Source organism: Plecotus auritus (genome assembly GCF_963455305.1).
Source record: "Plecotus auritus genome assembly, chromosome: 12".
Classification (NCBI taxonomy): Eukaryota; Metazoa; Chordata; class Mammalia; order Chiroptera; family Vespertilionidae; genus Plecotus; species Plecotus auritus.
The window spans coordinates 32,158,047-32,182,602 of NC_137778.1; the positions used below are offsets into that span (position 1 = coordinate 32,158,047).

The following is a 24,556-nucleotide window of genomic DNA, read 5'->3' on the forward strand; positions in this document are numbered from 1 at the left end:
TTCTTTCCTTCCTGCTTCACCAGTTTTCCTCAGTCTCCTTTGCTAATTTCTCCTTTCTCCCTTCTTAGAGTGCCCCTCATTCAGTCTCATGGCTTACAGTACTATTAATATGCCAGTGACTTCCAAATTCCTATCTCCATCCTAGACTTCTAAGCTCTAGCCTTCAATATCCAACTGCTTATTTATCATCTCCCCCTTACATGTCTAATGGGCTATTCAAAGTTAACATGCTCCAAACTAAACCAATCTCTAGCCTCCTGCCCCAAACTCTCTCACCTGGAGCCTTCCCATCTCAGTTGATGGAAACTCCATTCTTTCAGTTCTGGGACCCAGCTTCTTTCTCTCATACTCCAGGAAATCCTGTGGGTTCTAGTTACAAAATCTGACCACTTCCCACCACCTCCAATGCTTCACCCTGGAATTAGACACTATCCTCCTGAATAACTGCATTGGTCTCCTGACAAATCTCCCTTTAATGCTCTACAGTTTACATGAGTCACAATCTTTTGAGAACCTAAGACAGATCATGTCACTCTTCGAGCCAAAACTTTGAAATTACTTCCCCCTTTACTCAGAGTGAAAAAGTCCAGGCGATGGTCTGATAGCTCTCTGACCTCAGCTCCCTCTATTCTCCCTATAGCTTACAATGCGCTACTCACAGTAGCCTCCTTGCTATTTCTTGAAAATAGGGTTTTTTGCACTGTTGTTGTGTAGGCATGGAATGCTCTTATCTCCAGTGTTGGCTTGGCTAACTCCCTCACCACCTTCACATCTTTGATTAAATGTCACCTTTCCGATGAGGCCCACTTGGATCACCCTATTTATTACTGCAACCTGTCCCACCCCTTCACATTCCTGACCCTCCTTTATCCTGCTCTATTTTTTCTTCATTGCATATTCTCTTCTAACATATTAAAGGGCTTTCTTATGCTTATTACTTAGGTTTGTTCTCTCAGTGTTAGAAGATATGTTCCATGGGTCAGGGATCTTTATTTACTGATAAATCCCAGGCACCTAAAATAGTGCCTGGCTCATAGAAGGCGCTCAATAAATATTTGTTGAATAGATGAGTAAGGTCTCAAACTGATGGCTCCAGAATTTAATTTTACTCACAATGTTGCTTTAAAACAAGTTTTGAGTTGGTAGTATTTAAAAAAAAATTAAATTTACCACAAAAAGATGTCCAGTTTCTGTTGAAAAATCATACAGTCTGGTACCACAGAGTCTGCATTTCTGCATGGTAACTGGAGGGACAGAGCGGAGTTGTGTTGGCTTCTAAGAGACGCGGTGAGCTCTCCATTTTGCTACAGCCTCACCCAGAAGCTCCACTAATTCCCGTTAGCTGTCCAGAGCCCTGGAGACATTTAGTTTGCAATTCCTACAAGGCAATTAGAAAGTTCAAAAATGTGTCACACCCGCACAGAACCTGGGTTGTTAAAGGGAGGGATAATAATGAAAACATTGAATTGATAGGAACCAACCAATCAGGTCAGACCCTGGATAAGGATCCTGGGAGCCTCCTGCAGTGTCAGACACTAACCCTTTAGTTGCTGAATTTTAGGGGAAGTGGTATGTGTGTTGGGGCAGGGACAGGTTGGGGGCACAGCACATGCCGAGGCAGGGCTGTTTACCACTGGTCCAGTTGTGAAGTGCACACTGGGCTAAAGGGAAAGGGTGGGGTAGGGGAGCAGCAGGAAGAGTCCTGAAGTGACATAAGGGCTGACTCCTTGTGCATGTCATAGTGCCCATCAGGTCACAATGGTGCCAGATTGCCTAAACCTTTGTCACCCATCTCTGAACCTCACTTTGCCACAGGGAGGCACTGAACTGAGAAACTGCCTTGTAACAGGTGGCGCCCCTCTCTCTACTCCCTTTCTTATATCAAGAGGGGAAAAACACGGAACTACTACTACCCAATCTGGTCACCATACGCCTATTACTTCTACTGTTACAAATACCGGATCACCCTCCGGGAGAAGATGCTGCCTTGGTCTAGAAGGTACTTTTTTTCATCTCTACTTGTAATAGTTTATATAAATGGTAAGGAAAAATAAAAGAATTTGGAAGAACTTCTCAAGTGGCAAGAGATGATAATAGCAAAACAGGGTGGAAGACTGCCATGGAACTTTAGAATTTTTCCAGCTGGGGTGACCTGGGAAAATGGAAATAGGCTCATCTAGGGAAGATACAGAAGACAGTGCCAGAGCCTGGTCCTGTGTTCCTGGAAGTTAGGACCCTCTCCCCACCTCAGACTAAGAGGTAAACTAATTTGGGCCTCTTTTTCCCAACCAGCATCACTTATAAGGAACAGGAGGACTTGACACTCCGGCCCCGTTCCTGCCTTCAGTGCTCCTGATTCCCCAGTAGGCCTCCAGATGGGCAGAAGCACCAAGCAGAGTGACCATGACCAGCTTAAAGAACTGTACTCGGTAAGCGGAGCTGGTGCTGTGAGCTGGTGTCAGGCAGCCCCGTGCCTACTGTAACGATACCTTGAAGAGAAGGAACATTAGAAAGAGCTAGATGAGACCTCAAAGCTCATGTGTAAAAACTACTTGCTTTATAGATAATGATTCTACCTAAGAGATCTTAAGGTGGTAGTGAAAAGCAGGATGGGAAAAGAGTAGGTGGGAACCAAGAGCGGAATGTATTGAGACTTGCAGGACATAAGGCTGTTCAGATGCTTACTTGGACTAGAACCTAGAACTCCTGCACTTGCCCTTATATCATTTTGCAATAACATGCTTGTGTGTGACATTTGCATTTTAGATGAGAAATGGGAGAAATTACAGAAAACCTATATGATGGGAAAAAGTGGAAGAGTATTATCAGTAAGACAGTAAACAGATGAGACAGCTTTGTTGCTGCTGTATCTCAGTGGTTGAGCACTGACCAGCATGGTCACGGTTCTATTCCAGCCAGGGCACATTTGGGTTGTGGGCTCGATTGCCAGGAGGGAACGTGCAGGAGGCAGCCGATCAATGATTCTCTCTCATCATTGATGTTTCTATCTGTCCCTTCCTCTCTGAAATCAATTTAAAATATATATATATATATATATATATATATATATATATATATATATATATAAAGAGTAAGCTCTCTTGAATAAGACCTTTGCTCCAACTCTCCCAGGCTCTCCGTCAGCCCCTTCCTTGCTTCCTCAGATGTAAATGGCATCTCTGATGTAAATGGCAGTTTCTAAAGGGATAGTGCATCCTGAGGTGAGGGTAGCAGGCAGCAATCCTGCAATCAGATGTTTGCTATCAAGGAGAACTCCATGACAGGGATGGAGTTAAGTCCTAGGTCTAAGACAGTGGTCAGCAAACACATTAGTCAACAGAGCCAAATATCAACAGTACAATGATTGAAATTTCTTTTGAGAGCCAAATTTTTTAAACTTAAACTTTTTCTAACGCCACTTCTTCAAAATAGGCTCGCCCAGGCCATGGTATTTTGTGGAAGAGCCACACTCAAGGGGCCAAAGAGCCACATGTGGCTCGCGAGCCACAGTTTGCCAACCACGGGTCTAAGAGATCTATATTGTTGAATAAGACCTTTGCTCCAACTCTCCCAGGCTCTCCATCAGCCCCTTCCTTGCTTCCTCAGACACCCAAATCGGCCTGAGACCTGGTATGTGAGGACTCGAAGCACACAAAAGCAGGGGACTATTAATCTCATTTGTATTCCTTTTCCAGGCTGGGAATTTGACAGTGCTGGCTACTGATGCCCTGCTCCACCAGGACCCAGTGCAGTTAGATTTCCATTTCCGCCTCACCCCCCAGACCTCTGTCCATTGGCACGGCCTTCTCTGTGACCGTCAGCTTTTCCTGGATATCCCATATCGGGCCTTGGATCAAGGCAACCAGAAAAGGTGACTGAGCCTGGATGGTAGAGTGGGGAGACAAGGGGGCTGGGGTTTCATTTTATCATGTCATCATCAGGTACTGGGTATAATAGCCAGTGAGGGCTGATCCAGGAGCTGAATACTTTCAAACCAATGAACTGGCATGCAGACGGCCTGTGACCAGCCTGGATCTGGAGTTCAAGGGATAACAACCCATGGGAGGTTGTGGACTCAGAGTGAGAAACACAGAAGTGAGAATCCATAAACAGTTGAATAGGATGTGCTTTCCAGCTGTTGACTTTATAGTCGCTTCTCCCCAGACTCCATCCATGGCATGGATTCAGTCTCATAGTGTACAATCCCTTGGCCCAGGAGAAAAAGCTATCAAAACTCGTTCAGCAACTTTCATTTCTTGGCTTGGGTTAGCACAAACTGACCAATGAGATTTCTTTTGGGTTCTGAGTTCGCTAAACATTTCCATTAACCACGTTTCTCCCTGGCTCCTAGTTTGACTGCAACACTGGAGTATGTGGAGGAGAAGACCAATGTGGATTCCGTGTTTGTAAACTTCCAAAACGACCGGAATGACAGAGGTGGGAATCTGCTCTGTCCTTGGCCCTTGGTGCTGAAGCAGCTAACAGTGACTTTTCCTTTTTTAAGAGACCCTCTTTCCCCAACTCTTTAAAAAGGGGATGCTCCAGCATTTCAGCCCCTGCCCCCCCAGCCCCCTGCAAGGAAATGAAGGTATCTAGCATTCTGTTCAAGTTACAGGTCTATTAGGAAGTCCCTGCAGATAGATCTCAGAAGCCAGACTAAAGGACCACTGGCGAAATTAGACAGAATCCATTCAAGGGATGTGGCTGGTAGGACAGAAAGGATATTAAATGTATTAAGCACCAACAGTATGAAAGGGTTGGGCATAAGGCCAGGATAGGAATATAACTAGATGCTTGGAGCACATGTTACAGAAACGACAACCTCTTCCCTCAAGGACTTCATACTCTTGTAGTTAAGACAAAGGATGGTCAAGAGTTTACAATACCATCATTGTGTTAGGCACTTCATAAACATCTTGTTTAATCTTTCTTTTTCCCCTATGGGAATTTACTGTTTATTTTATTGAGTTTAGAGAGAGAGAAGGGAGAGGGAGAGAGGAGAAACATCAACTGGTTGCCCCCACACATACACCAACTGGGGATCAGGCCTGCAACCAGGATATTGCCCTGACTGGAAACTGAACCCGTGACCTTTCAGTACACAGGACAACACTCCAACCAACTGAGCCACACAGGCCAGGGCCATCTTATTTAATCTTAAATTCTGTGAAGGAAGTTCTATAGTTCTCATTTTACAAATGAGAAAAAAGTTCAGAAGGGTTAATTCGTAAAATGTCACAAAGTAAATGTTAAAGCCAGGGTTAGAGTCTTAAGTCTGTTTGAGTCCAAAGCACATCATCCTAATACCTGCATTACACACTCGCCCCACATCCATTCCTTAGTGAAAAAAACAGAAATCTGGGGGAACAGTGGTACTGAGTTTGAGTTTTCTAATTTGTTCTCTCCTTTCACAGGTGCCCTGCTTCGGGCCTTCAGCTACATGGGCTTTGAGCTGGTCAGACCAGGTCACCCTGCCCTCCCTCCCTGGGACAACACCATCTTTATGGTGTATCCCCTTGAAAGGGATCTGGGCCACCTGCCCAGTGAGCCTCCCTGAACATGCTTATTCATACTCTGTGAGGGGCTGGGGGCCTTGATAAGTGGGACCAGGATGTGATTCTGGACACCTCCTTGTATCCTAGGAATAAAGGGTAGTGCAATCCTCCAGTGTTCACTGTTTCATGGGGGAAAGTTGGGGTTGGCTGGAGTGGAGCATGGACCTTACAGAGCTGAATGAATTCACTGTAGGACAAACACTCAATGACTGAAAAGATCAGAAGGAGCTGAACAGAGAGGAAAGGGACACAAGGATTTTAGGTTCCTTTTGCCTTCCCCTCACCCCAAAGCCATTTCCCCATTTATTCTAACCATTTACTGAACAGCTGTCAGGAGCAAGAACCAAGCCTTATTGGGAGATTTTCATTCATATATTTCAGTTCAAATTGGAGACAAGTGCTAATTCCTTCTCTTTGGATGTGGAGATGAGGGGAGGCACATGGGTCCCCTGGCTTTGACTCAGGGGATTGCAACAGACAAAATAAGAAATAAGAAGCACAGGCATTCCGGGTAGCAGGAAAAGTACAGGCTTGTGTTGGAAGACTAAGGAACACATCAGAATGGGATGTAAACTGACAAGACTTAAAGGCCATGTAAAGGAACAAACTTTTATGCACAGCAGCAAACTGCAGCTAGGCAATCCTGCGTTGAATTTTCTGAAACTACTCATTAGAGCTGCTCCTTCACAGGCCAACGTTCTGTCCACTGAGCCAAACCGACCAGGGCAAGCACTGAGATTTTTGAGAAAAATTTTGAAAATTGTGGCTATGGGAAAATAGAATTGGCATGTAATGTATGGGTAGACCTAGCTCACTAATTCCTAGATTTTAAATTTTTTTTCATAGGGAAAGAGGAAGAGAGAGGGATAGAGAGATGGAAACATCGATTAGAGAGAGACTTTGGTCAGCTGCCTCCTACAGACCCTCTACTGGGGATTGAGCCCATAACCCCGGCATGTGCCCTGACCAGGAATCAAACTGTGGACCTCTTAGTTCATGGATCGACACTCAACCACTGAGCCACACCGGCTGGGCACTAATTTCTAGATTCAAAAAAACCTGCACAAGGCATGCTTATGTGCTATTTCAAGTTTTCAGTTTACTTTGCTGATCCTTAAAAAAATGTTAATTTGCAATTATCCTACCACCCACATTACATTGATAATATTTACTTCAAGTACCTTCCTAGTTCTCATTGGATCCTGACAATACTGAAAGAAGAGAGGTTGTAGGGAAACAGGCTCCCTCGAGTCCAGAGATGTATTTCTAGAACCCAGGCTTCTAGAATCCTAATCCAGGCTTTTTTTTTCAAATACTTTAGGCGGGGTATTTTTTACCCAGCCCAAACCTAAGTTGGTTCTGGTAACTTGAGGGAAAGAATATGATCTATACATGGAGGAACACTTGTTATAGATGGACCCCTCTATGTGAGGTGTTCACAATTTTCACCAGATTTAGGTTCAGAAGAGATACCCAAAGGTCTGCTTCCACCTTGTGATTCAACTAGCAATTAGTTTTAGATAATTTTTTGATAACTTTAATTCAACAAAGAACCCCCCTCCCCCCCAAAACGCTTTGAAAAACTATACATGTTCTCTTTCTCTCTCTGGGTGTGTGCATACATAAATATATAATAGATACTATACTAGCAAATTAGAGTATTTCCTGAGCTGCCTCTCTTCTTGCTTATATTTTAACCAAAATGTACAGGAAAATAGCTAGAGTATTGTTTTCAAAAAACCTGTCTCCAAAAAAATCAGCAGTTGAGGCTGGGAGGCAACATTCTTTTCCCAGTTCATGAGGATTTTTAATATAAATATGCTGATTTTTTCCCCTTTGCCTCCTGACTGAACTACAGTCTTTGAGTTAGTTCATCATTAAAAAACTTCCCTTAACCAGAGTCACCTGAGGAGGTGAGTCAGAAGTATGCAGAATCATCACCTCCAATGACCAAACCCTGGCTACTTCCCAGCCTCAAAAAGGACACAGCCTAGCAGGAGTGTGCATTCTGACTGGTGGAGGGAACAGTCAGATGTTGAGCAGCCTGGACATAATGCAGCAGTATTCAGACACTGGAAGGGTCTGGGTGGGGTGGAGAGTGGAGTAGGAACATATATTTGTCTCCTGCCCTACACTCTTTCTGGTCATCCCAAGGAAGGAGAAAACACATTTGGTCCACAGCAAGCCAGATTGTGTATTAATAAAGGAAGGATTGCATAGATATCTTTATCATAGGCTCCTCTCTCCAGGTACCAAATCCTGCCAAAAACACAAAGACACAAAAAGCTTGAAAGGACTCAATCTGAGAGCAAGTTAAGCTACAGGAAAGCAGCTGCAGAGAAGTAGTGTTTAGATAGGCTGTGGGGAAGAGAGACTAAAGCAAGGCCCCTGTTGGTCACCCTCATTACTTTTCCTGTTGCTACAGATAGATGATAGCTCCACTCACAAAGCAAAGCAGATGGCTGAGGCAGCTGAAGCAGACTTCAGATTAAGTAGTCCTCTTCAAGGTTATCATCACCAGACATAGAGGCAGCCTCTACATAGCAGGAATGAGGAGAAAGTTAGACACTGCCCTAATCTAACAGGCATCACCACTGAGGCTCAGGGATGCTCAGTGACCACCTTGGTTAAGGGCCAAGCCTTACAAGCTCCCTAGTTTGGAGACACTGACTGAGATGCTCTAGGGAGTAAATGCTGCTTGTACCTGATAAGCTGAGGCAGGACAGGGTGTTTGCTATCTCTCCAGGACTCTTCTTGCTCTCAGTGACCATGCTGCTGAGAGAGGAACCTGCTTCTGTGGCCTGAGAGGACGAAAACAAGAGAAAAAGGAAGACTGTGTTAGCTGGTGGGCAAGGAGCAGCCACTCTGTCACTCTGCTCATAGGGCCTGGTTCAGGCAGTTGAGCTTGGTTGCTGAGAGGGACACAATGCCTCCTTCGATAACCTAGGAAAGCACTCTAAAAAATGTCATGCATGACTAGAAGCCCTCATGTTTCTCAAGGCACGAGCTTTGCCCCAAAGCAGCACCCTCAATGACTGCGATAGCTCACTCACCACATCGTGCAACACGCCTGGGACATTTCCGTTTTCCTCCATGTCTTCAGGAAGCTTAACTGCATATCCTTTACGAACTAATTCTAATCCAATATCAAGTTCCTGAGAAGAAAAACGAAAAGGGAATCATGTTCTCTCTGTAAGGAAGGGCACATCTGAAGAAACGGGGCCGAAGAGCTACGATTGATACTTGCAGGATCTTACAAAGTAGGAGTAACATCAGATAGGTTTTCTGGGAAAGAAAAAGTAAACAAATCTATAAATATACTAAAGCTAGTGAGCAATGAGTGAACCCCAATCTTACCTTCCCATTGCTAGTATCATATAAGTAGATCTTGGGCCAAGTTGAGACCCCAGTCTGGACATAGCTAGAGATCTTGGCCACCAAGGGCTTCCAGTCAGCACAGTGAGTAAGTCTGTCAAACTCATCCAAAGCTTCCTCTTCCCACTGTTCACCTGATAAAAGATTGTAGGGAGAGCCCAAGAAGGGGTCAGTGCTGACATGGGTAGGACTATACCCTGGAGGGAAACTGGAACTATATCTTTCTGCTCTGGAAGGCACTTACGTCTGACTGCCAGGCAAGTTTCTGGCTGTTGCTTTCTAGTGCTGGTGAGGAAAAGACACTTGAGCCCCTTTAACTCAAAAAGCCTTGGAATGTGAGGATTCCTCCCATGTGCTGTATCAAAGTTATTCTATTTGGAGGCAAGTTCAGTAAGTGTTGTGACCAATTTACCTGAGGGGGCGATCTGCGCCAGACTACACTGAATTGCTTGAAATGGAAGGCTTAGGAAGTCACTCCTAAAGTGAAAGAAATTGAAATTAGACTTCTGGTGCCAGAGGGCCTGCTTATATTCCTTGCTTCTGGCCAACCCAGCAGGAGAAGATAATCTTCTGTTCTATGTAAATAGGTTCTCCCAAATCCCCCTGGTGATGAGTGCCAACAGCTAGCTCACCACCCTATGGCCAGGGCTGAGTCAACAGTTGGCACTCCAGCCGGATTCTACTCTGGCCTCCACACTGACCTGAGTGCCCTGATGTCCCTCACTGGGCAATCTCCATTATCTCCAAAGTCAACAAAGTAGAGGTCCAGGTTCCCATTCTCCAAGGTGCCAAGGACCCGGGCTCGATACCAGGAACCATTTGTAGATAAAGGAGCTGCCACAATGTCTCCTAAATGCACAGTTAAGTCTTCAGGCTATATGGGGATAAGGAGTCAGGAGGGGGTAGAGTTAGGAAGGGGTAGGCTTAAAAATAAACGATGTCAGAAGGAAAAAAGAACAAGTAGTTGCTCCACATGAAAAGGAAAAAAATATACCACAATGAAAAATATATGCCCTTTTTTCATCAGACCGAGCCCTGTCCCTATGGCAACTCACCAGACTATTCCCATAGTGCTGGGTCATCTCATTGACAAGCTTATCCAATTGCAGGCTTCGGGAGCCAATGATTTGGATCCAGAAATGGTTAGGATGTTCAGAAGCAGAGACATAGACGTCTAGGAACTCATCAGCAGGGAAACTGAAGTCAGGACTGGGGACTAAACATAGGGATAAGCAAGTTAAGCTGCAGAATCGTCACCATCTAATATGGTAACCATATCAGAATCATCTCTGGTTGGAATGACTAGACTGCATCGGGGGGTACAAATATCAAGTGGCTATTACCATTTTAGAAGTGGCTGGAGGGACAACTGGATGAATCATACAAGAACATCCTAAAGAGAGGTCTAAGCTATGTTTTGTACCTTCCTATATAAATGAGTAATAAGAGAGTTTACATTCTTAGTCATCAGCTATGTATTCAAATTAGTCACCAATTATAGTGACGGTAAATCCTCCATATGCTAGCTGCAGCATGGACCAGTGAAAAGATACATGGACAGACAGGGGCTTGTCCAGATTCCATTCTTTCACTGACTCACTGTGTGACCCTGGACAAATTTGTGAACCTCTCAGGGGCCCTGGTTCCCCTGCTCATCCTATACCTATGTATAAAAGACAAAGCTGACAGCCTTTTAATTTTTCTTGAATGGTAATTTTAAAAACAATGAGACAGGCAAGAATAATCATGCTGTTTCACTTAATAAGTATGTTTGGTGAAAGAATATCATGCAAATTCATTATCTGATATATTAACAGACTAGTTTCCTATGAACTAGAATATTTCTATAGTGTTCTCCACATTAGCTGATTTATATTCAGAAAATTATTATCTTTAGTACTAATCCAAGTAAAATATTACCAGAAAGACATATCTGTGATGAAAACTTCTAAGTGTAGTAAAAAATACTTCCTATTTTGGGTTATCTAAGCTAGTATTTCTATCTTCCATGTAACTATGGGTTCCCTCTCTGTTACATACTTTCAAACATGGACATCTCTGGACAGGTCTGGGCTCCAGACTTCTGAAAGCCGTCACCATTAGGTTTCTCCCAGGAACCTTCTTCTGGCCCCGCAACAGCCATGTCACCACCTCCTTTGCGGGGAGGATCTGCCAGCGGAGAAGCCTGCTCCATGCTAGTACTAGTGTTTCTCCATAAAGCTGGCTCTCCAGCTGCACCTGGCTCTGTCACTTCCTCTCTTCTTACACTGATTGGCTGCTTGCGTGGGACTCTGGTTTCTGCAGAATGAGTGATTCTCTTCCGAAGTTCTTCATCTTCTGAAACTTTCTCTAGTATCAAATGCTGTGGAAAATCAGAAAGGGATGATAGTTATGTGGCCAGATGTTTTGAATAAACATCTGGAATAAAGGGTTCTTCTCATTCTTAGATATGATCCAAGTCTATCAACTACTTGCCTTGGCTGCTGTCACTTCCTTCTGTGTTCCTGAGATCTTTATAAGCCTTGATAGTAGTAACGTCCCCTCTGATTCTTTGTCACAGGTAATTTTGGCTCCAGAGGCCTTACAGATAGAACGAATCGTCTCACCACCTCTCCCTACATTGAACAATACATAAAATCCTGTCCTTACATCCTGGTCAACATTAACTGCTAGAGAAATCACTATTTTGTATTTACTAGAAGAGAATCAGTGCCCATTTTCAAACTGAACAGAATGCAAAATACTGAATGGAAAGCAGGAGCTACTAAAATCCCTACTGTAAGAAGGATAGTTTTGGATATTTGCTCTATCCATTTTATTTAAACTCTAACACTGGCTAGGTTAACTTCTTCATGTCATTTCCACTTTCTGACCACTCAGCATACTTTACATCCCCACTTTGTTAGATCATACAAGGTGTATGAAACATCGGACCAAGGAAAGGACATTTCTCTGCCTCTAACAGCAGCATAAGTAATGCTCTAGAGGAAAGCATGACAGGTGCTCTATAGAGCACTATCTACAACGATTTGGGATAATATAAGCATCCTCAGCTTCCCTTTAAAAATCCATTATTATGCCCTAGCCGGTGTTCTCAGGGGTTTGAGCATCAGCCCACGCACCGAAGTGTTGTGAGTTCCATTCCTGGTCAAGGCCACATACCTGCAGTGCAGGTTCAATCCCCGGCCCCTGTCGGGGTGTGTTCATAAGCAACCAAACAATATATCTCTCTCATATTAAAGTTTCTCTCTCTCTCTCTCCTTCCCTCCCTTTCACTCTAAAAAAATCAATGTAAAAAATACCCTTCTTGCCCTACCCGGTTTGGCTCAGTGGATAGAATGTCAGCCTGTGGACTGAATGTCAGCCTCTGGGTTCGATTCCTGTCAAGGGTACATGCCTGGGTTGCATGCTCGGTCCCCAGTGGGGGGCATGCAGGAGGCAGCCACTAAATGATTCTCTCTCACCACTGATGTTTCTCTCTCTCTCCCTTCCTCTCTGAAATCAATAAAAAATATATATATTTTAAAAATATCCTCCTCAGTGAGGATTAGCAACAACAAAACTCTATTATGAGGTAAGTAACATTACCTGAACACTTTTGGGACATTTTTGTGAAGTTCAGATCATACAACTTCTTGAGATAATGGATTTTGCTTTGCCAACAGCTCTGTGAAAAAGAGAAGCTCTGATCTCAATGTCCCTTTTTTTTCCCTCAGCAAGGTGAAGGGGAAGTAGGCCAGGAAACTGCCTTGGGCAGACGTGAAAGAAAGGCAAAGGTAAAGAATAAAAGGTAACAGTAGAGGAAGCTGTCCAGTGGTACCTATGATTCTGCCCACAGATCTCTGGGGAACTGAGAGCTGCTCAGACACTGGGGCAGTCTCTGTCAGGATCTGATGGATTGCTGCTTTGGCCTTGCACACCTGAACAGGAAAACCACTGATAAGCAGCACCCGCTCATCGCCTACATCCTCTGTGTCCACATCAATCCGCGCACCTGTCTGTTTCCGCAGCTGCAGAGAAAAGGATACATGGCAATATGCTCTGGAAGAGCTCCCCTTTAGCGAAGGACACCCTAAACCTAACCCGGAGGTAAATGGAACTGGACACAATTATCAGCAAAATCAGGCTGTTATAAGCAGTCCTCACTTATAGGGACTTGGGGAAGGAGATTAGTGACAAGGGTAACCCCAAATAGCAGTTAATTTAAAAACACTGTCTCTTTGTGCTTTGAACCCTCTTTTCTCCTAATTTTATTTGGATTAGAGGATCAAGTATTTTGCTTGAACACCACCTGAACAATGGAAGTTGTACGAAGAATCAGGCAGGAATTCAATATTTAATGTCAATTAATGAGGATTTGAAAAGTAAAAAAGCATGGTTCAAGCTACACCAAGCTAAGATGCAGCCAATCCCCATTTCAAGCTAAATCGTCCATTCTCTAGGGAGAATATTCATTTCTAGACGGTAAACAGCATATTATCTAAAAAGTTCCTGTTTTTTTTTTTCTTTTTTGTGTTTTTTCTTTTCAAAATATACATAATGTGGGTGGATTTTGTGGGATAAGGGCAGAGAAGGGAAAGTAGAATCAATCTCTGGAAAAGCAGAGTGCTGGCTCACACACTTACCTGTTTAATATTGGCTCCTTGCCGGCCAATTATGAACTTCACAGCCTCCTGGGGCACTCGCATCTCTATCTCAATGTCGTCCTCCCCAACAAACGTCAGCCGCTCTTCTGCACAGACCATGGCTCATCAGATCAGACTTAGATTAACACCCAAAGCTACTACCAGCCCTCCCCTGAATCTAGCTATCAAAGAGACACTGATCCAAGAGATAAACTGAACATCTCAACCACAATGACAAAGAGAAGTAGCATCTGAGTGGCAATTAGAAGATCCACAAAGACCAGAAGATGAGTATTATCTCTGGGATACTGTTTCAGATGCTAAGTGTTTTGGTAAAGCATTTGGCTCTGCACTCAAGAGCTGCTGGAGTTTAGGCAAACTATTTCTCTTGGAGAAGAATGAAGGCTAGAAGTTGCCCAAGTAGTACATTAGGCTCAGAACTTCTCCCGTTTGTACAGAAATAAGTTCTCTAGGTTCTCTCTAGGTCCAGCCTTTAGGGAAAATTAAAGCCCACAGTTAGCCTTCTCCTAACAATTAAATACAAGGAACATATAAAAAAGATAAGAGTATGGATATTAAAAAGTAAAAAGAATCCACTGCAATGTTGATGTTGCCAAAGGGAACAGATCAATAGAATTATAAAATGAATTCATTTCACATTAAGAATATAGAAAAGAAGAAATCAAAGTTTCAAAGACTCCTCACGCAAAGCCAAATACATCCCAACAAATGATCCCCAGTCTAGCAAGGACAGTTTTCATTTCAATTTAACAAGGCTGTTAAATTGAACATGGTCTGAACATTTTCCTATGTACAGCTGTGTGGTTCACATACCTCTGCTTTCCCTGTATCTGCGGTATAGGATATAGGCAACCGTTGCACTGGCTGGGATCCCGAGCCCCAGTGCTATTTTCTGAGCAGTGGACAAACTTGTCCAAGAAGTCCGTTCGGTGGACATTTTCTGCTGTAGTCTGACTTATATCCTAAAATAAGCAAATGAGGGAAAAGAAGGAACTTTCATCCAATACTTTTATGACTGGCAGAGAGATATGGAAACACATTATATTATCATCATTATTATTACTAAAGAGAATACTACTGCCTACTTTTCCCCATGTTAAGAGCTTGAGCAGACTCAAAATCTGTATCATGTAAAAGGTCTCGGTATTTTTTAAGTTAGTTAAGGGACACATACATATACAACTACAGGCACACTTCATCCCCGCACTGCAATTAGAATTATACATTGATCACAGTTTTAAAAGACAAAGGAACAAAAAATCATTAAATATTTAAAATATTAGATTTTTATTTCAAACTATTTAAAATTTCGTGTATGTGCCCTTCTATGCTTCCAATCCTTTCTTGAAGTAAAACCTTCAAGTGGTTTCCAGTGCTTAGTAAACAGTAGCCCTTCAATAAATATTTTGTCAATAACCATTGGTTGAATGAATGAATAAAATTCCTCTACTTCAGCAACTCTGTTGCCTGCATGTGAACTCATTAATGGCATAAAAGGTTCTTTGTAATCTGATCTCTGCCTACCATTAGATTCTAATCCCAGCTCTACTATAGGCATATGATGTGCTCTCTTATGTATCCTTGCTCTGACATGTGTCACTTCTGTCTTCCTAGTCTTACTCTTTAGTCCGTCTGGTATTCCTGGCAAAATCCTATTCCTTCTTTAGGTCTCATCTCTACCACTACCATGTCTTCTGAGGTCTCTAGGGTTTCCCCTAGCTGACATCAGGTGCGTTTCTCCTTAGCTTACACTGCCTGTAAATGATGCCTCCATGACAGCACTTGTTCACACTGTAGGCAATGGTTTATCTGCTGTCTCTACACCACTGGTTTCACCAGTGTAGTTCAGCCACATATAGTAAGTAAATGTGCTAGATGCTACAGTGTATGTATGAAGATGAAACAATATACACTGAGTGGCCAGATTATTATGATCTCTGAATGCACAATAATCTGGCCACTCAGTGTATATCCTATATAATAAAAGGCTAAGATGCAAATTGTCCCCTCGACCAGGAGTTCAACCAGCAGGCAGGCCGGCCAACCGCCCATGTCCCCTCTAGACTGGCCGGACCCCACCCATGCACAAATTCATGCACCGGGCCTCTAATATTAATATATATATATACACACACACACTCACACACACACACACACACACACACTGAGTGGCCAGATTATTATGCGTTCAGAGATCATAATAATCTGGCCACTCAATGTATGTATTGAGTAAAATGCCACCAGACACTTTACATACATTATTTTATTCAATCTTCATACAATCCTGTGAAATAGGAAGTAACCCATTTTGCAGAAGAGTACACCTGATTAAAGAGGTCACCTAACCTCTTACCCAGAGTCTGGGTTATTATTTGCATATTTAAAAACTTTTAAAGTTACTTTGGAAGCACTCTCAGCGAAACAGTACCTGGTATCTTTATTTTGGTCAACACACTCAATTCAAAATGAATAAATACTGTTGGAAAACACTGTAGGTGTTTAATAAGGACAGTCTCTATTTCCAGATATTACAATCTGTAGAATAAGATACACTTCGGCTTTTAATAAGATTTGCTTTAAAATGAGTGAGGAAATGTAATTTATACTACAATTTGCTTCAGGTAAAAAAAACTCAACCCTTATGATATCAAAAAAAAAAAAAAAATGACTGTATCCTAGTAAGCCTAAAAAAGCACATTCATTAATAAAGGACCTACTTAGGAATAAAACTTCGGTTCCATATGTGCTTTTCCTGAAAGCCTTTCAGGAGTGACAAGGAACAGAAGACCTAGCACAGAAATCTCATTCTGAGGAGCATCTATATATATAAAAGCCTAAGCGACCTTTACAGCAGAATGACCGGTCGCTATGACGCGCACTGACCACCAGGGGGCAGATGCTCAACGCAGGAGCTGCCCCTAGACCACAGGCCCCAATCACCCGATCGGGGCCGGAGCCCCGGCTGGGACGGGGAAACAGGGGTGGGTGGTGGCGGATGTGGCCCCTTTCCCAGGGGGCCCGAGGACCAGCAGCCAACCTCCGGGGTCCCTCCCCCTGTCTGGCAGGCCCCAATAGGCCTGCTGCCTGCCTGCTGGCCAAGCTCCTGGGGCCCTCCCCCTAGCTGGCAGGTCCCAATCACCTGATCAGGGCCGGGCCCCGGGCTGGGATGGGGAACTGGGGGTGGGTGGCAGTGGACATGGGTGGCGAGGGAAGGAGGAGGGGGGAGGCGGGGAACCTGATCGGCCCTGATCACTGGCCAGCCCTAGGGACCACACCCATGCACGAATTTCATGCACCGGGCCCCTAGTATAAACAAGGAGACTGTAGGTGGATTTCTTACTACTGTCAGTCAGAGGACCCAGTTTTGCATCTGGCCTCAGAGAGCTTTACTGATCAGCAGAAATGAGTAAAGACTGTCAAGAGAGGTCCCAGAAGTTTGACAAATCTATTTTTTTCTAGCAATTTAATCCACTCTTGCCCAGACTCATGGCTTGAATAGAAAAAAACAAAACCTCCTTTTATCACCTCAGTGAGAGACTCTTTTCAAGTATCCTGTTATTCTAGGCAATTAATTACCCAGTAAGTAGACCCAGTATACTATATCACATTTATTTATTTATTTATTTATAATCCTCACCTGAGGGCATGTTTATTGATTTTTAGAGAGAGGGGTGGGGAGCAGAGAGAGAGAGAGAGGAAGGGAGGGAGGGAGGGAGGAAGAGAGATAAACATCGATCCGTTGCCTCTCAGTCACTCTGACCATGGATCGAACCCACAACCTAGGTATGTGTCCTGACTGGGAATCAAACCTGCAACCTTCTGCTGTATGGGACGATGCTCTGACCAAGTGAGCCTGCATCACTTGTAGAGATTGAGTATCAACCCAAAAGACTGTGGCTGCTCCGCACGCCCACCCACCTTACAGTGGATAGGAATAAAAGGGTTGAGTTTTAATGTGGGGTTATTAGAGATATGCGGTTCCTTCCCTAACTGGATAAATACCAGTTTCTCTCTCTCCCACCCCCTAAGTTGGCTGCAAATAAAACCTTTCAACATTTCTGTGAAAGTTTGGGTGGTATCATGTAAACATCTTTTTATATACCAAAGGAAAGGAAACAAGCTTGGTTTCATAAAGGAGATTTCTTTTTTGCTTAATTCTTGAGCCAAAAGAACTACCATTTTCCTATATGAAGATACGGTTTATTCTGGGTGTCTAGAAAAGATTTCACTTCTTTTATCTACTGGCTACTTTGTATATTTCCTCATATGGTCTCTAAAATGCAAAGCTTGTCTTCACTATTAATGTGCGCCAGTTAATTAATAGTTGTAGGCTGAGCATGCTCCGGACACAAGAAATAAGAACTGCTGCCCTGAAATGGTCTAGTAGAAAAGATCAATACCAAACCAACTAATTACATGGCAATGCAAAAACAATATAAATTTCTGGTTAATGCAACAGCTAGGAGGAGCTAGAACTTAAACGATTTATTTCTTAGATGGTGCACAGGTGAAAAACCACCCATTAAAATGAGAATCATTTATCTTCTGCATTCAAAGCAATAAATATATACTATCGAATGTGTGCTTGGCCCTGGGGATACAACAGCTCGGACAATCTTAGTAGCTACCTTCAAGAAGCTTCCTATCAGGCAGGGAAGGTCTTATTTTGATAGACAGCAGTTTGCAGCTGTCAAAGGTTTGGGGAAACTGAAACAAATCCAGTTTGTGAACAAGATCAGTAATAACTCAATCTGAACTCCAATGCTGTCTGCCTTTAACACCACCTTTCTGGCCATAATTCATGCTTATGGGACAAAGAAATCATGGCATTTTAGAACTGGAAGGGACCACAGAAATTATCTAATTCCACTAATAATGTTACAAGTGGGGAAACTGAGGCCCAGGGAGATACAGAAATTTCCCTAAGGATACACAGCTAATTAGTAATTTCCACACAACGTGGTTTGAAGACCAGTCAGGAATGGCACCTCTTTAAAGGAGACTCACAGCATTTTTTTTTTGTCCAGTTCAGAAACTATCAGGATCAAGGCAAAAGGATACCCGATATTCCTCTGGCTCTGCAACCAAATCCCCTCCACCCTGGCCCTTATACTCTATCGGGTTTCATCGCTATGGGCTCGGTAGTACTCCAAACATCCCTTCACAATACACACACCGCTGTAACTTCTGACTAATGGCTGTGTCTGTAGTGAGAATGAACTGAAGGCAGCAACAGTGGAGGCAGGGAGACTACTTCAGAAGCTAGTCCAGGTGTCAAAGATACAGAGGGAGGAAAGTAGCTGGATTAGTGACTTTTAATAAGTAGCATACGTAAGGCTTGGGAACTGATTATGGAAACGTTGGAGGGTGAGCCAAGGGCTGGCTACCACGTTTCCCATTTGAGCACCTGGTAGAGGTAGCATCTAAGATAGAGAATATTGATAATTTTGGTGGTGGGAGGGGTGTGTGGGGTAGGCAGATGAGTATCTGTGACAAGGATACATTCATTCGGTGACTTCCATGTGAACCAAAAGCTAAATTTTTACTAACGTCTCTTTGGCTATTACGAATGAAGTTTGTGCCAACTGAGTTATCAGCTGATGTCTCAAAGAATGCCTATCTACTTGATTGCTCTAGTGTTTATTTTACTACTGACCCGTTCTTTCACACTGTTGTAAGGTTCTCTTTAGGAGAAAGAAAAGTGGGAAATAATACGATGGAAATGGGGACAGCTATATAGTGCTGAATGCTAGCTCGTGTTTGATTTTATTCAAATTGAACGTGAAGAGGAGGCGATCAGAAATGAAGACCCTAAGTCCTGGGGGGCGGGAGGGGGGCTGGGTAAAGGAAAAAGGAGACATGGGTCATTTCGAGATGAGAAGTGCAGCTGCAAGATGATTTTCAGTCAAAGCTAACTTCACAGTTTCCGGACATTTGTATTAAACAGCTGCTAACAACTATCAGATAGGGTTACGCCTGTATTATCATTTCAAAAACATAGGAGTCAAGTTACACGGTGAGTTCCACAGGGAAAGGATCTAGCATCTCCTGACAACCAGAACCTGCAAAGCACCTAAAACGCGGTGATAGGTGCCCAATTCCATTTCCTCATCCTTGCTACATTTATTTTTAAATCAGTGCAAGAGAGAGAGAGGAAAGCCTCAATCCATTTCTCGTAAGCTGAGAAGGATCTAAAAAATTTAACGTTGGCACGGTACTCTTCAGCCAAAACCCACGATGGTAACTTGCAGGGAGGAGTAGGGAGGGGAACTGGAAAAACAACCCGCCCCCACCCCCCAATTTATTATTCTGACTGCAAACAGTCATTTTATTAGAGATAATGAAAGAAAAAGCAGGGGGAAATAAAAGGCAAACATAAACTGAGAGCGGTTTTCAAACACAAGCGGTCCGTGGAAGTGTCCGAATTGGCAAACCCTCTCGCACCAGGTCCGCGGTGGCTTCACCCTGGGCCCAGAGCATCTCCTTTGGCTACGGGGGTGGGGGTGGGGGGTGGGGGGTGAGGGGTGGGGATGGGAGGTAACACTGTCCCGACGGCGCCTCACCACCAGGGGCTCCGACCGCCCCCGGCCCCCACACCCTGGCCTCAGCCTCGCCCGGGGGCGCTCGGATGCCTTCCTTCCTCAGCCCCACGTTTTCATCTCTTCGCTGCCAGGGGTGCCCCCTGCCAGCCGCTCGCAGTCCCCGCCCTTACCACTCCTCGAATCAGCTGCCGCGCCCTCCTCGCACCTCAGCCCAGCGGCCGGCGCCTCCTCCCACTCGCAGTCGCTTCGCAGCTCCGCGGACCTCGCTTCAGACGCCGCTGCCCCGCCCCCGCAGCCCGCCCGCACCAATCAACGCCCGGCTCGCCGCCTGACCAATCGCATTCCCCGCCCCAACCAATCCCTCCGCGGGTTGCCTCCGAGCGACGGGCGACTGCGGATTGATACCCAATTACCCGGAAGGAATTCGAGGCCGGCCCACCCTATCGGCCAACAGGACGCAGCGAAAGCGGACTTTAATTGAAGAGTGCACCGGCTGAGAATTAAACAGCTAATTAGAGGCTTCCCGGAGTCCTCCCGGCCCCTCTAGGCCAATTACCGAGGAGGCTTCCACCTTTTAAACTTCCACCTAAATCTGCGCTCCCGAGGCTGGGACCCAGGTGCGAGCGAGGGGCTTGAATCACATGCGTGTCATCGTTCGCACAAATTAGTGCCTTTGTACAATCAATGCTAGTGCCACCCCACAACCCAGTGACCGTTGGGAAAAAAGTCTCATGATGGGCCATGCTCCGCTACCTGTTTTGCTCTGCGATCTTTTGCCTCGATCGGTTCAGGACACATGGAAAACATGGCGGGGGGGTGGGCATAAAAAATAGGCTTCGCAGAGATGGAAAGTGAAGGGGAAGGAGCTGACAGTCAAGAGCGAGGGCCCACTATTCCTCTGCTGAGGAACGAATAGCCGATGAGGATGGACACGCGGCAGGAAAGATGAAGAACCCGAGATCTGAGCGCCCTGGGGTAAGGGAGCTTGCGGGCCCGCCCTTCCCTGGGCCTGGAGGGAGACGGGTCTGGCGACCGGTGCAGGGCCCGTTTCTGTGCGGGAGGAGAAAGGGGTGGGTTTCTGAAAGCCGCGGTTTGTTTTGGAAAAATGCATTCCAGCCGCTGTCCGGGTCCTGGACCGTTAGGGACCGTTGGGCCTCGCTCTGGCCTCTGCGCGCAGGTACTTCTCCCGCAGCCTCGCGAGCGGCCCTGCGCCCCTCCCAGCCCAGCCCCTGCCCGGCACTAGGACTCACCCCAGGGACCAGGGGGTGGGCGCTCCTTGTAAGGCGGAGGTCTTCGCACTAGCTTCTATCACGGTGCCTGGCGCGCGATAGGCACTCAGTGAACGTTGAATGGACGCAAGATTATATCTTTGGTCAGCTAGAGAGATACCTTTGAGACTCAGTTTTTCGTTTGTATTCATTTAAAAAGCATACGTGTTTTGAATAAGTAACACATGCACAGTCTACAAAATGCAAAAGGAATAAAGGCTATTACAAGTGAACACATCTTCTTTCCCTCAGAAGCAACCAATATTACCAGATTTTTGTGAATTTTCACAAGATATTCTAAACATGCACATATACTATTTAACCAGTTGATAACGTATTATACATACTATTTTGCAATTTCCTTTTATAGAGTCTGGATGTCTTTTCATAGCAGTACACACGTGTCTGCCTCATAGGAAAGTTTCATAGTAAGCCTGAGGGATATATTGATATATTCAACCATACTTTACTATTATATTGATACCCAAGTCTATATTGATATATTCAACCATACTTTACTATTATATTGATACCCAAGTTTCTTTGGCTCTTGCATATCTGTATAATAAATACTTGGGACTGCAAATACTAGGTCAGAGAATTGTGTGTGTTGTTTTTGTCCCACTTGGATAGATGCCCTTTTGCAAATTCCTTTCCTCCCATGAAGATTTTTCTCATTTTCATTCCACCAGAAATGATTAACAGGATATTGCAAATTGCCTTCCATGGAAATTTTACTATGAATTTTCTCTCCCATCAACATGCTTATGCAATTTGTCACCAAACTTTTTGATGTTTGACCATCTTCCCAGCCTTTTCTCCTTGCCTCTAATGGTCCCTGAGGCACACAGGCCACCTAAGCCCTCCGTATTCCCCTACCACCTGGGGCTTGTCACAGCAGAGGTTCTTTACCTGTGTTCTGTGGGATCTGTGATGGCTTCAGGATGACTGTGGACAATATATAAACACGTTTCTTCATAGCTTGAGTCTCAGAGGGATCTGTGACTCAAAAAAGGTTGACAGGCTTCTCATCCTTTGATCAGGGACCCAGCACAGCGAAGGAAATAGAGAAATTAAAATATATCAGGGACCAACATGGGGAGCGCCGAAATGCTGCCAGCGTATCTTTGGGTCCCAGTGTCTCTCGGCGTAGGCGACACCCTGTCTGAAATGGAAGTGGGGAGGGGTTGAGGGAGGGTGGATGGAATGACCTCCGGCAGGTTCGGTCAAGCAGGGGTAGGCAGAAGGTGGGCAGAGTCAAATCCCCCTCAAGGCTGAAACAGCTCACAGATCGTTCCACCATACAAGAAATTCCTGAGCAGCCTCTCTGTAACCAAAGAGGTTGAGGTTAGAACCCAGGAAAGGACCTAGGAAGTCTGAAGCCCCTGTTTTAATCATGAGAGGCTCTGCCCCTGCCAACCAGGCATTTCAGTTTAGTCCATCTGATCCCTGGAATTCCTGCTGCTCTCTGCTGGTCCCTGGGAAAGAGGCAGCAAGGACGCTGGGAGAGGTGACTGAGAAGAAAGAGTAAAAACCAACCAACCCTCAGCTCCTGAATCAGTCACATTACAGTTACTGAAGGAAGTGAGGACTAACAGTTGACCCCAGCCCCCCGTAAAAAAGTTGTTGAGAGCTAGTGGGGTGGAAGATGACCCTGGATTTTGCCTTTCTCACAGGTCAGTCCTGCAGCGGAGAGGCCCCGGGGAAGAGTTACAGGAACATGCGGTGAGCAGCATCGCAGTTTGGTGGAGGGATTTGGGTTTTGAGTCAGCCCCGAGTTCAAATGCAGCTCCCTCACTAACTGGCCCTGTGTACTCGAGCACGTTACTTAATCAATTTGACCTTTAGTTCCATGATCAGCTAAGAGCCTCACATCAATTTTATAGGATTGATATGAGGATTAAATAAGAAAGCAAAGATAAAGTCACTGACAGAATAGGCCCTCAATAAATGTTATTTTTCTCCTCTCTCCACCCTGGGGAGAGCTTCATTGATTATCCCAAAGATGTGGACCATAAATAACATTGCTGCACATGCACACACATGCACACAGCCACCAGTGTCCCTAGCTGCTACACACACTTGTCAACACACACACACACACACACACACACACACACACACACACACACACACACACACACCAGTCTACACAGTCACACCTGAGCTAAGGGCAGCCTTCCCAGACAGGTGTGATGGGGACTGGTTTGCTGATTGTATAGGCCGTGGAAGTGCTCATCTGAGTAACCTTGCTGCATTAAGGGGACTTCACTTCTCCCAGGTCTCTGGAAAGCAGTTACGAAGAATAAGGTATGGCAGTGAGGAGTGGGGGGAGGGCCACTCCATTCCGCCCACCCCCAGCTCCAGTGTGTTTCTTGAGCGGTACTTGCCCATTTCTGCCAAGAAGGTCCTAGTCCAGGGGTGGGCAAACTTTTTGACTCGAGGGCCACAATGGGTTCTTAAACTGGACCAGAGGGCCGGAACAAAAGCATGGATGGAGTGTTTGTGTGAACTAATATAAATTTAAAGTAAAGGAGCGGAGGGGAGAGCAAGAGAACCGGATAAAACAGCCGGATCCGGCCCGCGGGCCGTAGTTTGCCCACGGCTGTTCTGTGCTCAGAGATGTAGTGATTGGAGCTGTGCTGTCCAACATAATGGCCACTTAAAAGATAGCTAGTGGGCCCTGGCTGGTTTCGCTCAGTGGATAGAGCGTTGGCCTGCGGACTGAAGGGTCCCAGGTTCAATTCCGATCAAGGGCACATGCCCGGGTTGTGGGCTCAATCCCCAATAAGGGGCGTGCAGGAGGCAGCCAATCAATGATTCTCTCTCATCATTGATGATTCTCTCTCCCTTTCCCTTCCTCTCTGAAATCAATTTAAAAAAATGTGTATATATATATATATATATATATACACACACACAGTTTATATACATATATATATATTTGTATGACTAGTGCAATTCAGGAGTGGAATTTTACATTTATTCAATTTTAATTCATGTAAATGTGAAAACCAATTCTTGATTTTGTTATTGTAAAACTTTTAATATGTTTGGGACAGGTTGAATGTGTGAATCAAATTTTTCAACAGTGAATTTTATGAAACCTAAATACAGATTAGATATTTCTGGTGAAAATTTACTGATTGAATTGGAATGTGCTGTAAGTG

At 44.7% G+C, this 24,556-nt stretch overlaps 2 protein-coding genes across 13 annotated transcripts; one reads left to right on the forward strand and one right to left on the reverse strand.

The window, feature by feature from the left end:
• Positions 1-1,087: 1,087 nt before the first annotated feature.
• Positions 1,088-20,411, reverse strand: TDRKH (tudor and KH domain containing). 12 transcript variants are annotated; one of them, XM_080649184.1, is made up of 14 exons: positions 20,289-20,411; positions 14,390-14,538; positions 13,556-13,662; positions 12,751-12,940; positions 11,406-11,545; positions 10,971-11,292; positions 9,986-10,146; positions 9,632-9,804; positions 9,343-9,407; positions 8,913-9,064; positions 8,609-8,710; positions 8,260-8,356; positions 8,002-8,091; positions 1,088-1,378 (listed from the first exon to the last, which is right to left on the reverse strand). In XM_080649184.1, exons 2-13 carry the CDS (start codon positions 14,511-14,513, stop codon positions 8,039-8,041), a joined length of 1,686 nt encoding a protein of 561 aa, XP_080505310.1. In that variant the 5' UTR covers positions 14,514-14,538; positions 20,289-20,411; the 3' UTR covers positions 1,088-1,378; positions 8,002-8,038. The 12 variants fall into 12 exon arrangements, with proteins under 12 accessions (XP_080505310.1, XP_080505315.1, XP_080505317.1 ...); XM_080649189.1 differs by having other exon boundaries at positions 20,324-20,395; XM_080649191.1 differs by having other exon boundaries at positions 11,406-11,510; positions 12,851-12,940; positions 20,289-20,390.
• On the forward strand, positions 1,610-5,599 carry OAZ3 (ornithine decarboxylase antizyme 3; the record flags this gene model as incomplete). Its single annotated transcript, XM_080647766.1, is given in 7 exon segments — positions 1,610-1,636; positions 1,833-1,999; positions 2,293-2,353; positions 2,355-2,429; positions 3,696-3,871; positions 4,352-4,437; positions 5,415-5,599. Coding segments are annotated over 7 exon segments (735 nt in total). The 3' UTR covers positions 5,558-5,599.
• Positions 20,412-24,556: the final 4,145 nt, after the last annotated feature.